A 16,339-nucleotide genomic window follows, 5' to 3' on the forward strand; every position below is an offset into this window, starting at 1 on the left:
GTGAAGTTATCCACTTTGGTAGAAAAAACAGAAAGGCAGAGTATTTCCTAAATGGTGAAAGATTGGGGAATGCAGATGCTCAAAGGGACCTGAGTGTCCTTGTACGTGAGTCACTGAAAGTGAATGTGCAGGTGCAGCAAGCCATTAGGAAGGCAAATGGTATGCTGGCCTTCATTACAAGAGGATTTGAGTACAGGAGTAAAGAAGTCTTACTCCAATTATATAGGGCCTTGGTGAGACCACACCTGGAGTACTGTGTACAATTTTGGTCTCCCTACCTAAGGAAGGATATACAGGTAGACTATCCTTTATCCGAAAACCTCGGGACCAGCCGTGTTTTGGTTTTCGGAAAATTTCGGATTTCAGAAGGTATTTTATAAGACTGGGAAATTTGTCGGGGGTCGGGGTCAGTGGGGGGTCGGGGTCGGCGGGGGGGCGGGGGTCGGGGTCGGCGGGGGGTCGGGCGGGGGATCGGCGGGGGTCGGGGTCGTGCGCACGACTTATGCTGAACGAAAACACTTTTGGTTTTCAGAGGATTTCGGTTTTCGGAAGTGCGGATAAAGGATACACTGTCCCTTATCCGAAAGGGTGGGGGTCGGCGGGGGGGTGGGGGTCGGGGTCGTGCGCACGACTTACGCTGAACGAAAAAACCTTCGGTTTTTAGAGGGTTTCGGTTTTCGGAAGTTCGGATAAAGGATAGTCTACCTGTACTTGCCATAGAGGGAGTGCAACGAAGGTTCACGAGATTGATTCCTGGGATGGCGGGGCTGTCGTATGAGAAGAGATTGAGTAAACTAGGCCTGTATTCTCTTGAATTCAGAAGAATGAGAGGGGCTCTCATTGAAGCATACAAAATTATTACAGGGCTTGATAGGGTGGATGCTGGGCGAATGTTTCCCTTGGCTGGGGAGTCTAGAACCAGGGGCCACAGCCTCAGGATAAAGGGTAGGCCATTCAGAACTGAGATGAGAAGAAATTTCTTCACACAGAGGGTGGTGAATCTTTGGAATTCTCTACCCCAGAGGGCTGTGGAGGCTCAGTCATTGGGTATATTCAAAACAGAAGTCGATAGATTTCTGACTAGTAAAGGCAACAAGGGATATGGCGATAGGACCGGTGAATGGAGTTGAGGCAGAAGATCAGCCATGATCTCATTGAATGGCGGAGCAGCCTCGAAGGGCCGAATGGCCTACTCCTGCTCCTATTTCTTATGTTCTTATGGTCTCTGTTCAATTCTCCCAGACCTTCTGGATAAGATTGCCCAGAGATACCGTGTAGATAGTGAAAAAGAGATGGCTACGGTATTGTGAGCACAAGAAGAGAAGCTGTTGGCAGCAATGTGTTAGGTAAGAGTGGAGTTAGAAGAGAGCAATGCCCCATCAGGGGAGTGCCGAATATAGATATTGTTGAAGTATGGTGTGGTCAACAGTATCAAAAGTTTTGAAGGAAGCGGAAATCATCCCAGAAGAGAAAAATAAGTTGATGGCGCCAAGCACAGGGCAGGTGAGGACGTTGACTTGTCATGAGCTAGGAAGTAACTCATCCCGGTTCATGTAGCAGTGACTTGTACTTGAGTATGGTTCAGTAGGCAATGACACAACAACAACAACAACTTGCATTTATAAAGCATGTTTACCCAAGTAAAATATCAAAGGGCACATCACAGGCGCGATTATCAAACAGAATTTGACATCAAGCCACAAAAGGAGATATTAGGACAAGGAGCTTGGTCAAAGAGGTAGGTTTTAAGGAGCTTCTTAAAGGAGGATAGAAGGGTAGGAGAGGTTTAGGGAAGGAATTCCAGAGTTTAGTGCCCAGGCAGCTGAAGGCACGGCCGCCAATGGTGGAGCGATTAAAATCGGGGCTGCGCAAGAGGGCAGAATTGGAGGAACGTAGAGATCTTGGTGGGTTCTATGGTTGGAGGAGGTTACAGAGATGGGATGGGGCGATGCCATGGAGGGATTTGAAAACAACGATGAGAATTTTTAAATTGAGGTGTTTGCTGGACCGGGAGCCAATGGGTGAGCGGGACTTGGTGCGAGTTAGGATACGGGCAGCAGAGTTTTGGATGAGTTCCAGTTTACGGAGGGTGCAAGGTGAGACGCCCTCCAGTATGTTGGCTAAGTGGCCATTTTTAAGTTAAGGGAAGTCAATATGATGGGGAAGCATCACAGTTGTGCCTGATCCTGCCCTTGCCCTAGTCCTTGTCCACATCCCCTTTCCAGTAGGGGTGACTGGATAGAGATCAGGTGTGGAAACCCTGGCTGGTTTTGTTCCCCCACATTCTAACTACAAGACACGGAGAACGTTCTTCTCCAACTGCTGCTCTGTTTAAGACTAACTTGCGCATGAATCTGGGGCCTCTCTAGTCAGTGGCTCAGAATAGTACTACGTAGCACATTTAACCACTCATTCCTATTTTTAGGAGCTATATTTTCTTATTGGCAGGCATGATGGATGATGATTGACATTGTACCTCCTCTATTTATTGAATTGATAAATTGCCATGTAAAACAGTGAACCAGACAATGTTATTTGAAGTCTAAATAATTTCAGAACTGTCTGCAATTCAGAGGACATGCAGTTTTGTGTCTAAGGTTTTCACTATTTCACAAAGCTTGATGCCATACAATACTTAAATTTACACTGGGGTAACTTGGACGAGGGACTAAGCATACATGTCTCAGCGGTTTTGATCATTTTTGTTGATTGTTGAACCTATTAATGAAAGAGATGGTTTGTGGCTGAACCTGTAATTCGAATCTGTCTGAATAGTGAAATGTAATTGATTACTGGGTTTTAGTTGTCTGATTTCACAGATACCATATTGTTATACATGCTTTCCCCATAGCCAGCCAGGGATTTTTTAAATCCAAATTTAGAAATTTAAATCTGTTTGAGGCAAAAGTGACTACCAATAAAATTGGTACATAGTTGTCTGTTAATGAGTTACGTTTTATTCAGAAGCTAGGTACTTACGGAAATTAATGTATTTGCATACACTGCCTCCACCCTGAAACTGTTTCCACTGTAGACTATAGGTTGTGGATCCAGCAGAGGTAGAAGGTCACATTGAACTGGAAACACAGAACGTATAAAAAGACTGCCCATTAGCAAAGCTAGCGAAGGAATAGGATCTGGGTGTGATTATCGATCAGTTACTGAATGTTTCCAGTCAATGTGAAGCTGTTATCAGCAATGCTAATCAAACACTATGATGCATTTGAGGTCAAATGAGGTTATTCTAACCTTGTAATAACAACAGAAAATGCTGGAAACACTCAGCAGGTCAGGCAGCATCGAGGAGAGAGAAACAGTCAGCGTTTCGAGTCGAGGACCCTGACGAAGGGTCCCCGATTCGAAATGTTGACTCGGTTTCTCTCCCCTCAATGCTGCCTGGCCTGCTGAGTGTTTCCAGCATTTTCTATTGTTAATTCAGATTTCCAGCATCCACAGTATTTTGCTATTGTATTCTAACCTTGTAACTGGTGAGGTGAAATGGAAGATTTTGTGCAGTTTTTTGAGCACCTAATTGTTGCCCCGCCCCACCCCCCATCTCTCCTGAAGGTGTTGATTCCTTGCTGGGATATGGTTCCACAAATATCAAACGCTCTCAAATACCTGGCCTGAATGCACATTGACTGACTGTTGGTAGGCCGCTTTGAAACTGGGAAAATGACACCTGTACTGATCCTGCTTTTTTACGCAGCACTTTCATCAGGGATTGCTGGATAATGATCAGGATTGGGACCCCTGACTGTTATTTTTTTTGCCTCCTTCCTTAATACTGGGGTACCCAAGGCCTATTGTTGCAGCCTTACCACTGCTGAGATCAGTTAACCCAGCAAAGACCAAGGATCAAACTGGGGATCCTCAGTAGTCTGTATAGCTCATCTACTCATGGGTTAAGCTCAATGAACCATTGGCGGAGCTGGGAGGGGGAAACCCAAACTCGAAAGCATGTTGATGCATAGAAACTGGTACAGAGAAGAGCAATGGATGATTCTCTAGAACTTGGGTTACCAAGTTATGACGTCGAGACTCTCAGAATTGTTTTCGATTGAGAAAAGAAAGCTGAGGTACAGAAGGTAAGTAGGCATGTTGAGTTAGGCCGTACTTACAGAACTAGTGGACATTAATAATCCTCGAACAAGACTAGAAATTTTTTGTCCCACAGATGAAAGGGTAATAACTGTAATGGACTTTTGGCAAAAGCAGCTGATGATATTGATTACCCCTTTTCATAAAAGAGCTGCATGAATATTTGATTGGGAACAGAATTGAAATCTGGAGGAATATGTGCACATTGTGTTGATCAAGTGCTCCATGTGACAGAATGCTTCCAATGCTGCAGGGAGACGGGAAAGAGGAATGGAACATAGGAACAGGAGTAGGCCATTCAGCCCCTCGAGCCTGTTCTGCATTCAGTTAGATTGTGGCTGATCTGTACCTGAACTCTATTTATCCATCTTTATTCCATATCCCTTGATGATACCTCTCCCAAAGAAAAATCCATCGCTCTCAGTCTTGAATGTTTCAGTTGATCCAGCAACTACAGCCTTTTGTGGGAATGAGTTCCAAATTTCCACTACCCTTTGTGTGAACAAGTGCCTCCTGCTTTCACTGCGAAATGGCCTCGCTCGAATTTTAAGATTAAGTCTTATTCTGGATTCCCCCCACCAGAGGAAATAGTTTCTCTGTATCTACCCTATCGAATCCCTTAAACATTTTAAATACCTTGATTCGATCACCCCTTGACCATCTAAACTTAAGGGAGTACAAGCCAAGTTTATGCAATCTGTCCTCATAATTTAGCCCTTTAAGCCCTGGTATAATTCTGCTGAATCTGCGCTGTACTCCCTCCATGGCCAATATATCTTTCCTGAAGATCGGTGTCTACAACTGAATGTGGTACTTTAGATGGGGTCTGGCTGGGGCTCTGTACAGCTGAAGCATCACTTCCTGATGTCAGTGTAGGGCAACTGGACAAAACAGAATAGTGGAGATGTGGGTGTGGCCAGATGTTTTGGCGATTTTTTTTTTTTGTGTCTAAAAGGCAGACTTTCACTCAGAGCCTTTTTCCTGTCGCTCAAATATCACAGAGCTTCACACACAATGCAGTGACTGTTGTTATGTAGGCAAATGTGAGCTTTTGTTCCCAGTTTTTGCTCAGCAAATTAAATGGACTGAGGATGGGGGTATGTAGATTCCATGATTGCTCATTCCATAGTCTGTGTGCAGGGTTGATAGATTGGATGGCCTTTTCTTATTCCACACTCTCTGATGATTGCTAATACATTTCAGCATCTAACTGTATAAGTTAACATAATTTTACAACCTTGCCAAACAGAACGTTGCAACTGACCTTTTCCTGGAGACAAATGGCTATATCTTTCACTCACTCATAGTCAATGGGGGAAAACTTCAGTCTCGCCCCGTTTGGGGCGCCATTATCGGCCATGCGCAAAGTTTAACGCCTGGCGCTAATTATCGCCTCCGACGGCAAACTTGGCTTTTATCGCCCCTGGAGGTGATTGGAGCGCTAAATCAGGCGCTTCACACCTGTCTTAAGGCGCAAAGTCCGAGGAGCGAGGCGCTACCTCAGAGCGCTGGCGAAGCAAGGAAGGGCAAATCAAAATGAACCTGCAAAGTGCTGCTCAGTACCCAAAACTCCTTCACACAGCGTTGAATCTCTCCAGAAGTCTCTCTCTCTCTCTCTCTCAATGCATGATGCACAAATGTCACCAACAAAAAAAGGCAGGAAGTGGTCGCCTTTAAATAGCGCTCCCCCAGTCCCTTTCTGACAGCATAACGCTCCCCTCAACCGGCAGGGGGCACCACTCGATATCCGGTCCGGGGCGCTACCGGGGCGTTGTGCACTCGACTGACGTCACGATCTGCCGGTGCAAGAGATCGTGGCGGTAGTGTTTAGCGCCGCCACAAAATGTCTAGTTAATTTCGCGAGCGGCGCAAACATCGCCGCGCCCGGGCGCTAGTTGCTTTGCGCCCCATTAGCGCCCTCTTAAGGCGCTAACGGGAGGCACAAACAACTGAATTTTTCCCCCAATGTGTTTACAATCCTGCTCCCAATTGGCTATTGTTACCTGTTTTGTTTTCAACAGAATATCTTTTATTTGGGTAGCCATTAAAGGAGGATTGTTGCCATTTTCAGGAGTGAATGTGCCTGGGAAAACCGGCGTGTCTCCGTGATATTACAAACCATTAGATCAGTATTTGGAGAACCATCTTGTATCAGTTCTCCAGGGCTATCGTGCTGTTTAAATCACCCCGTCGCATTTGGATAATTCGGGGAGAAAACTCTTCCAGCATGTCGATGAGATTAGCGATCTGGTCGGTTCTTGTTTATGGGTTCCACAGATAATTGTACCCCCTTGGTAGACAGACCCCCTTTCTGGTTTTGATGTGCGAAGATACATAAAAAGTTGACCTGGTCCCATCTATAATCAGCGACAAAAACCAAGGCAATCCTCCAATTTAGGGCTTTTACTGACTGGAAAAACTCCCTTTAATGCTGGTTTTCAGCCAATGATTTCATTTTTTTTTAAATTTAGGGGAGAAAAGTTTGAAAAAATAGGTTAAAAATATAACCGATAGAGAATGATAACGAATGGGTTGGGAAAATAGAGCCTAGCCAAATTAGAACATAAGGAATAAGAGCAGGAGTAGGCCATACGGCCCCTCGAGCCTGCTCCGCCATTCAATAAGATCATGACTGAGCATTGACCTCAACTCCACTTTCCCGCCCGATCTCCATATCCCTTGATTCCCCTAGAGTCCAAAAATCTATCGATCTCAGCCTTGATAGATAGAGAATATACTCAAAGACTCAACATCCACAGCCCTCTGGGGAAGAGAATTCCAAAAATTCACATCCCTCTGAGTGAAGAAATTCCTCCTCATCTCGGTCTTAAATGGCCGACCCCTTATCCTGAGACTGTGACCCCTAGTTCTCGACACCCCAGCCAGGGGAAACAACCTCTCAGCATCTACCCTGTCAATCCCCTTCAGAATCTTGTATGTTTCAATGAGATCACCTCTCATTCTTCTAAACTCCAGAGAGTATAGGCCCATTCTACACAATCTCTCATCATAGGACAGCCCTCTCATCCCAGGAATCAATCTAGTGAACCTTCGTTGCACCACCTCCAAGGCAAGTATATCCTTCCTTAGATAAGGAGACCAATACTGTGCACAATACTACAGGTGTGGTCTCACCAAGGCCCTGTACAATTGTAGTGTAAAAAATGTTTTTACTTGTATAGTTAAAATGGTGTTTTAAGTGTATATTTTGGTCCTAGTATGGCTAATATTGCTGTGATAAAGGTACTCCTGATGTTTGAGCAGCTGCAATGGTGATATTTTAAACATCAAAGTGTGCAATCTGAAAACAGAAAAACATTAATTGGCCATGGGGATAGGGAATTTCCCTGAGCTTTTCAGTGATCTAAAGGTTAATAATATAAATGCAGAGGCATTCTGCTCTGAATAATTTCTCGCAGTCCTCTTTCTTATCAGTAAATTAAGGATTATAATTGAAAAAGAGCTGGAATCCCAGAGAGAGGCTGCAAGGTCCAGAGGATTTGCAGTCAGTTTGGTATTGTACCACCTGTAGTTTTCTGTTGTGTTCCTGAACCTGCATACCTAGTTTTATTCTACCTTGATGACCGGTTTGTCAGGTTGTCACGATGATGCAGTCACCTGCCCCACCAGCTGTTAATATTCTTAAGTAACTACTGGTCAAGACCCGAAGTGTGGTAGTGTTGAAGAACAACTGCGTGTACAGGCACATCCGGAAGGGCACTCGGATCACTTTATTCCAAGGTTGAGCTCCCTGTCCAGTGCAGTACAGTTTATTTCACAGAATATCATACATCCTTAGACTTTACAAGTTAATATAGTTCACTACCGCCTGGTCTCTTAGATCAGTCTTTCTCGAACTCACTTTTATACCTTGAGGTCATGAATACCCAGATTGTCCTTACCAACCGATTTGCGACATGGTGACTGCTTTGGTTGTCAGTGTTCCTTGAATGCAAACCAGTCTGGCACAGCTATTCAGAATGGCTCTCTCAGTCTCCGTCTCTCTCTTTCTCCTCTTAGCTCCTCTTCCTCTCTGGGTTGCTCCCAGGAGTTTGGTCCTCTCCAGTATGCTTTCAGGGCTCTCTCCCGCTCTGGGCTATTCCCTGGACTCGCCCTTTCTGGGTGCTTTCAGGCTGCTCATACTGGCTTCTCCACCTTTGCTGTACTCTGGGCTCAAGCACTCTGGGATCTCTGCTGCACCCTCCTTCCATCCTGCACCCAGGGCCCTTGCTGGCAGTGTTCCTGGTTGTGTCTGTCTGGTTCTGCATACTCACTCCCACTCTCTCTTCCATTTTCAAGCTCTGCAGATGCAGGGTGTTGCCTCCTTTCAGCCTCTGTCCTAAGTGCTCTCCATTCTTTGTCTCTCAGCAAGCCTCTTATGCCAGCTTGTGCCTCGCTTCCTGTGCTCAGCCTTAATGGCTCAGTCTGCCTGATTGCTGCTGTCCTCTCCTAACTCATCCCTGGGAGTAAACTTGAAGGAGGGACATTGAGGTTAAGCATGCACAAAGCACAGTGCAGCATTCTCTGAAAGTTATCTTGGATATTCTATTCTCCTAACTCACATCTGAACTTCCTTAGTGACCTCTTGCCATGATGCTCCCTACCTTTCAGTGTCTGTCCGCTTGCTACACTAGGTCCTGATGCTGCTTTTTATTGCTCTCTTTTTCCATGCCTACTTGTCCTGCTAATTCTTCCTGCTCTGAGTCTTTCTCCCTCTCTATCAATCTTAACCTTGCACAGCTTGTCCTCGGCCCTCCTGCATGCCGCTCCCCATGCTGCACACTTGCATTAGCCCTACACCCGATAAACTGTGCCGCTGTTCAGCCGTCCCCTGGTAGCTGTTGAGAAGCTGCAGTATAGTCAGTCCTGCAGCTTTTGGAGCATGCTGCACCATGCTTGGGCCCTCTGCGGGTGTTCCACCCCGATATCCCTCCTGAAGGATTACGACCTGTGTCCCCAGGCAGGGTGCATGTGTCTGCATGTTGGAATCTCCACTCAGCCTGGCCTGCAGCAGTTCCACTCTGGCTTTCCAAATCACTATGACACACCCAATAATGGAAAGACATTATTTTACCTTTTCTCCTCTCACCTTCACCCACCCCGCCCCACTCCCTTTCAATGATCTGTAATCAGTGGTGTATAACAGCTTGATTTTATAGAAAGAATTCCCTCCCGCACAACTTTACATCTAGGTAAGCACCTGGGAAAAGAACTGATACATCAGCTTAGCAAGGAGTAATACTGTGCGAAGATCCAGCTGTTGCTAAGAAGAAAGATGCAATCTTTAAGCATTTTTTAAAATAAGTTTATTAAAACCCAAAGTCAAGTGTTGGAATTGGCGAGACAGCACTGCTTTTAGATTGAAACGTCAGTTTTCTGCATCACTGCGAGAGGTCTCCTTTAAATCCTGCTGAGAAAAGGGTGTACTTTGTGCCCGTAAAAATATTGTCTGATGCTTTATTACTCAGCAGTTTTTAGAGCTAATATTTAGCTATATTTGAAGAATGCAGGCAGGCTCTGGAAGAGCCATTTGCTAATAATTTTTGTTGTGTGATAGCTTGTAAAGAATCATTCTTGTTGCAGCTTCAAAATTGTAAACATCTACTTTTTTTTAAAAGGAGTTAGCACTTCTCTCTCGTCCTGTGTGCTGGGGTCAAACCACTTATTCGGGTTCACTGTCCAACCAGTTTACGTTTGCATTTTGTACTGAAGTGATTTCAGTCTGTGCGCTGCAAATAAAGTTGTATATTAGCACAGTGCTCGACTTGCATAAAACACTGCTTCAATTATTTTGCACAACTATTCCTGTTTGACTCTGTTTCTGTTTTTATTTTCCAACAATAGGTATTGGAGGCCTAGAAGATTACGTCTTAAAATCTGCCACCTTGTCGACTTCCCCTGTATGTCCACCTTTTACACCTTTGAACTCCGAGGCAACTCCTATTGTACGGGTTGCTGTGGAACCCAAACATCCAAGTACGTGGGTGACATTACGTATTATAACAAATACAGATAGTAATGGCACTGTCTCGTAGGATTAGTTAAAATATATTGTTTAATAAAATACTGTTCTGGAATTCATCCAAATCTCTGCTGCCCGTATTGTACCTCGCACTAAGTCCCGTTCACCCATCACCTCGTGCTCGCTGACCAACATTGGCTCCCGATCCAGCAATGCCTCTATTTTTAAATTGTCATTCTTCTTTCCAAATCCCTCCATGGCCTCACCCTTCCCTATATCTCTGTAACCTCCTCCTGCCCTACAACCCTCCGAGATCTCTGCGCTCCTCCAATTCTGGCCTCTTGCGCATCTCCGATTCACATTGCTCCACCATTGGCAGTCATGCCTTCAGCTGTGTAGATCCTAAGCTCTGGATTTACTTCCCTAAACCTCTCTGCCGCTCTACCGCTCTCTCCTCTTTTAAGACGCTCCTTAAAACCTACCTCTTTGACCAAGCTTTTGGTCACCTATCCTAATATCTCCTTTTGTGGTTCGGTGTCAAATTTTGTCTGATAACGCTCCTGTGAAGTGCCTTGGGACGTTTTACTATGTTAAAGGTGCTACAGGAAACTCTCTGGTATCCGGCACCGACGGGACCGAGCTGGTGCCGTACCATCAAAACTGCCGTAGAAACCAGCGCTAATGTTAAAACATATGGAGCTTCTGAGTTCCATGTGAAGCAACAAACCCTAACAACTTCAAAACAGTCGGCTGCAGCTTGCAAGCGTCTCTGTAGCTAAGCAACAGCTTCAGCCAGACCTTGCAGAGCCACGACTGGAGAAAAAAAGCAACGAAAAGAAAAAAAACTTATCTGAACCGACTCCAGAATTTTGCCGGTGGATAGAGCTTTCCGGACATTTAACCTCCGGATAAACGAAAGTTTCCTGTAATTTAAATTTTTGAAGACTGGCGAAAAACAGCGCCTAGTTATTGACTACAGCCAGACGATCAATCGCTACACCCAGTTAGATGCATACCCACTCCCCCGCACATCTGACATGGTCAATCAGATAGCACAATACCGGGTGTTCTCGACGATTGATCTGAAGTCGGCATACCACCAGCTCCCCATCAGGGCTGAGGACCGCCAGTACACAGCTTTTGAAGCTGACGGTCGTCTCTACCACTTCCTCCGAGTCCCCTTCGGCGTCACCAACGGGGTTTCGGTCTTCCAAAGGGAGATGGACCGAATGGTTGACCAGAACGCGCTGCAGGCCACCTTCCCCTATCTAGACAACGTCACCATCTGCGGCCACGACCAGCAGGACCATGACGTTAACCTAGAGAAATTCCTCCGTACGGCCCAGCGGCTGAATCTAACATACAACAAGGACAAATGTATGTTTCGCACCACGCGCCTCGCCATTCTTGGCTGCGTAGTGGAGAACGGAGTCATCAGCCCCGACCCCGACAGAATGCGCCCCCTTATGGAGCTCCCCCTCCCCCACTGCCAAAAAGCACTGAAGAGATGCCTAGGGTTTTTCTCTTACTATGCTCAGTGGGTGCCCAACTATGCGGACAAAGCCAGACCTCTCATCAAGTCCACCTCCTTCCCCCTGACAGCAGAGGCATGTGTAGCCTTCACTCTCATAAAAAGAGATATTGCGAAGGCCACAATGCACGCAGTGGATGAGTCCATCCCTTTCTAAGTGGAGAGCGACGCATCCGACTTCGCCCTAGCTGCAACCCTTAACCAGGCGGGGAGACCCGTGGCCTTTTTCTCAAGGACCCTCCAGGGCCCCGAGATTCGACACTCCTCTGTCGAAAAGGAGGCCCAGGCCATTGTGGAAGCGGTGCGACATTGGAGGCATTACCTGGCCGGAAAACGATTTACCCTGCTCACTGACCAGCGTTCAGTAGCTTTTATGTTTAACAATAAGCAGAGGGGCAAAATCAAGAACGACAAGATCTTGAGGTGGAGAATTGAACTCTCCACCTACAATTACGATATCTTGTACCGGCCCGGGAAACTCAATGAGCCCCCAGATGCCCTATCACGTGGTACATGCGCCAACGCGCAGGTTGATAGACTGCAGACCCTCCACAATGACCTCTGCCACCCGGGGGTCACCGGGTTCTTCCATTTCATCAAATCCCATAACCTGCCCTACTCCATCGAGGAGGTCAGGACCATGACCAGGAACTGCCAAATCTGTGCCGAGTGCAAACCGCATTTTTATAGGCCAGACAGAGCAAGCCTGATCAAGGCCACTCGCCCCTTCGAGCGCCTGAGCGTCGATTTTAAAGGGCCCCTCCCCTCCTCTGACCGCAACATGTACTTCCTCAACATAATTGATGAGTACTCCCGTTTCCCATTTGCCATCCCTTGCCCAGACATGACCAGTACCACGGTCATTAAAGGTCTGAATGACCTTTTCGCCTTGTTCGGCTTCCCTAGCTATATCCATAGCGACCGGGGCTCATCCTTTATGAGCGACGAACTCCGTCAGTACCTGCTCATGAGAGGTATTGCTACAAGCAGAACCACCAGCTACAACCCCCGGGGGAACGGCCAGGTGGAAAGAGAGAACGCGACGGTTTGGAAGGCCGCCCTCTTAAACTTAAAATCTAAGGGCCTTCCGCCCTCTCGCTGGCAGGAGGTCCTCCCTGCGGCGCTCCACTCCATTCGGTCACTGCTTTGTACGGCCACCAATGCCACCCCCCATGAAAAAATGTTCACTTTCCCCAGGAAGTCCACATCGGGGACCTCGCTACCGACATGGCTGACGTCTCCAGGACCCGTCCTACTGCGGAAGCACATGAGGTCCCATAAAACGGACCCCCTGGTCGAGAGGGTGAGCCTCCTCCACGCCAACCCCCAGTATGCTTACGTGGCGTACCTGGACGGGCGGGAGGACACAGTCTCCATACGAGACCTCGCACCTTCGGGTGCCCCTGAAACACTACCATTGCTATCCACCACTACCCACAACCCAACCCCTGTAGACGGCATGCCGCAGCCCCAGGACCCGTCATTGACCACCCAACCACTCAATGAGACGCCAGATTCAACGTTGGATGCTGCACCATCACCGCCGCCACCACGACGATCAGGACGGCATACAAGGCCACCTGATAGACTTACTTACACGAACCTTTAGTACACTTCACCCCGCCGGACTCAATTTTAAACAAGGGGTGAATGTGGTAAACCACTGTTATTGTTGTTCACCGTTGTTGTTGTTGTTGCACACTGTTGTATCTATGCATGCCTCAGCTGGCTCCGCCCCTGGCTCCACCCACATGCCCAGGTATAAAGGTGACTGCTCTGCAGCCCCCTGCCTTCTTGGAAACCAGTCAACCACGAGAGGCATGCTCTGTTCTTTGTTAATAAAAGCCTTTTAGTTACTCTCCTAACTCTCCGTCTTTTATGAGTAATTGATAGCGCATCAATCTCCATGAAAAAAAATCGATTCACCTGGAGCTCTGCCTCATCTTTCATCTCTTACACTTAAACCTGCGCATTAACTTCTTTATCCACCTAACTCTCATGTCGCCGTGGATCTCAGAATCCCCGATCCGATTGGCACATGTGAAGAGTTACCATCACACGAACAATGACAGACTGGAAAAGATCCACTGGTCCATTCAGCCTGTCCCACACAATTGTGGTATCTTGTGCGTCGCATTATATTCACTCTCCACCCCATTCTAAAACCACGTGATCTCCTGGGAGAGATGAAAAACCAGATTAAAAACCCAGGCCAATTTGGGAGGGGGAAAACCTGGCAAATTCCTCTCCGACAACCCCCCCACCCTGAGGTAATCAAAACTAGTCCACTCTGGCCCTGATAATTCTATGCAGTGCCTATCTTTTGTAAGAGGTGATCTCCGCTCGAGCCAGAAACCGGTCCAGCTCTCAGTTGCAGGAATTTAGCGAATTGGCGTCCACCGCATGGGCCGACAGCCAGTTCGAGGTCCACTATTCTCTGAAAAAATAAAACACCTCCTGACATCTAACCTAGACCTAGACAACTTAAAATTGTGACCCCTGGCCCTCCCTAACCTATTTAATTGAAACAAACTGTCCACTTGAACACAGTCTATTCCCTTCATCTTATAAACCTCGATCAGATCCCCCCCCCAAGTTTACGCTTCCCTAAAGTGTTGCGTCCCAGCTCTTTTAGCCTATCTTTATAACTAAGATGCTTCAAACTGGGAATTAATCTAATGGTCCTTGTAGTGTATGTATCCGTCTACCTTTAAGAAAACCATTGTATGTAACCGTTCACCTTTAAGAGAACTATTTTAGGTGTGGCACTACTTTGTTGGCTTCTGTATACTGTAATACTGACGGTGACCACACCGGTATATAAGTGCTGTGTCAGGATTTATTTGGCAGATTCGCCCTGACCTTCGAATAGTAAAGTCCTGTTTTAAGTTACTCTGGTAGCCTGTGTATTAATTAACTAAACAACTCACAGACTTTACAGTGGCGACGAGTCCGATCGTACCCTGCGGCAACAATATTTCCGAAGCAGTTAACGAGCGTCGAGAAGAGGCAACCGCCCTCGTCATTCTGCTGGGAGAAAACTCGAGTCTGCAGAGCTGGAAAGGAGGAAGAATTCAGAGACAAAGACTTCCATCAGCAACAGGCACTGACTGTCCCTTCTGCCACGGTGAGGAGTGAGCCGATCAGCACGAGAAGCAAGCCGGCCACGGTGACTGTGAGTAAGGGAAAAGTAAAAAGAATAACCGGAGGATAAGGGCGGTGCACTCGACCACGGTCGAGGGGGAAAGGAGCCGGACAGAAGTCGGGCCCAGAGGCGCTGAGACTGGGGCAGCGTGGAGCAAGGAAGCCGTGGTACAGACAGGCTGGGGACGCAACGGCGTCGTGAGACAGCTAGACCGCGACCGGCGAAAAAGGCCGGGCAGCGACCGAAGCCACGAAGCGCTGCGACCGGGAGCGTAGGCGCGGGAAGATATAAAAACTCAGCCGCAGCCGGGGAGGGAAGCACCGGACTGCGAGAAGGCTGGGAGGCGCGATTGGGAGCCGAGCGAGCGGGAGAGGCAGAGCCGACCAAGGGGGAACTGAGCGAGAGCCAGTCCAGCGGCTGAAACTGTTCTCCGTCAACGGGGTGTACCCAGCGCCGGTAGAGCCGAGCGAGCGGGAGAGAGACAGAGCCCGAGCAAGGGGAACCGAGCGAGAGCCAGCCCAGCGGCTGAAACTGTTCACCGTCAACGGGTTGTACCCAGCGCCGGTTGCCCTGCCGAGAAAAGGGAAAGCCCTGAAGCCGACGCGCAGGCTGTGAACCTGAAAGCCAGCGGCCGTCGCCCGTGGGGAAAGTGTACCCCTTCCGCTAGGGAAGAAACGCGGGAAGCCGCCATTAGGCGGGGAAGAAGACAGAAGCGGGAAACCGCCATTGAAGTGGGCGGGGAGAGAAGATAAGCGCGGGAAACCGCCATTTTCGCGGGAACCGCCATCTTGGGGGAAAAAAAATAAATAAAAGAACATTTAAAGAAATAATTCGTGGTGTTATCAGGAAGAGAGGAAGATGCCTAAGCGTGGTAACATCAACGATTTTAATTCCGAGGTAGAAGACGGGGCCACGTATGTGGAACGCATTGAGATCTATTGTAAGGCCAATAAAATAGAAGAAGATGACAAAGCTATAACCTTGCTAAACTCGATGGGCGCGAAGACATACGGGCTCTTGAAGCATCTACTAGCACCAGCTAAACCGGCGGATCAGACTTTCGATGATATTGTGACTGTTCTGAAGGATCACTTGAACCCCACACCGTTGATGTTGGCGGAACGATTCAAATTCTATGCGAGAACGCAAAGGAAAGACGAAAGCAACGCAGAATACTTGGTCGAACTGCGTAGACTAGCGAAACACTGCCAGTTTGGAGGGAATCTGACAGAGGCATTGCGAGACAAGTTCGTGTGCGGGTTGTCAAAGGAAGGAACGCAAAAGCGACTACTCGAAGAGAACGACCTTACACTTGACAGGGCTGTCCTTATTGCAGCATCGCACGAAGCCGCAGCGAAGGGAACTGCGGAAATGCAGCTAAAGGCAGCGGCGCTCAGTGTGGATCAAATTACCTCGAGTACAACAAAATGCTATCGTTGTGGGAAGACAACACACGACCAGAACCAATGCTGGTTTAAGAACCAGGAATGTAGGAAATGTGGCAAACTGGGTCACATAGCTAAGGTATGCCGGTCAGGGAAGAAGACCAACAACCAAAGGAAGCCATCACAGGAAAAGTACAACAAGGTACACAAGGTGG

At 47.6% G+C, this 16,339-nt stretch overlaps 1 protein-coding gene across 4 annotated transcripts in view; it reads left to right on the forward strand.

The window, feature by feature from the left end:
- Positions 1 to 16,339, forward strand: part of efl1 (elongation factor like GTPase 1) — a 369,111-nt gene that overhangs the window by 222,251 nt on the left and 130,521 nt on the right. For all 4 annotated transcript variants that reach the window (XM_085968866.1, XM_085968864.1, XM_085968867.1 and 1 more), the window contains one exon: positions 9,946 to 10,077. In XM_085968866.1, the coding sequence (XP_085824992.1) occupies positions 9,946 to 10,077 (132 nt within the window). The remainder of the gene's footprint in view (positions 1 to 9,945; positions 10,078 to 16,339) is intronic.

Source organism: Somniosus microcephalus, chromosome 27 (genome assembly GCF_052327205.1).
Source record: "Somniosus microcephalus isolate GS21.2 chromosome 27, FLI_Smic_1.0, whole genome shotgun sequence".
Taxonomy (NCBI): Eukaryota; Metazoa; Chordata; class Chondrichthyes; order Squaliformes; family Somniosidae; genus Somniosus; species Somniosus microcephalus.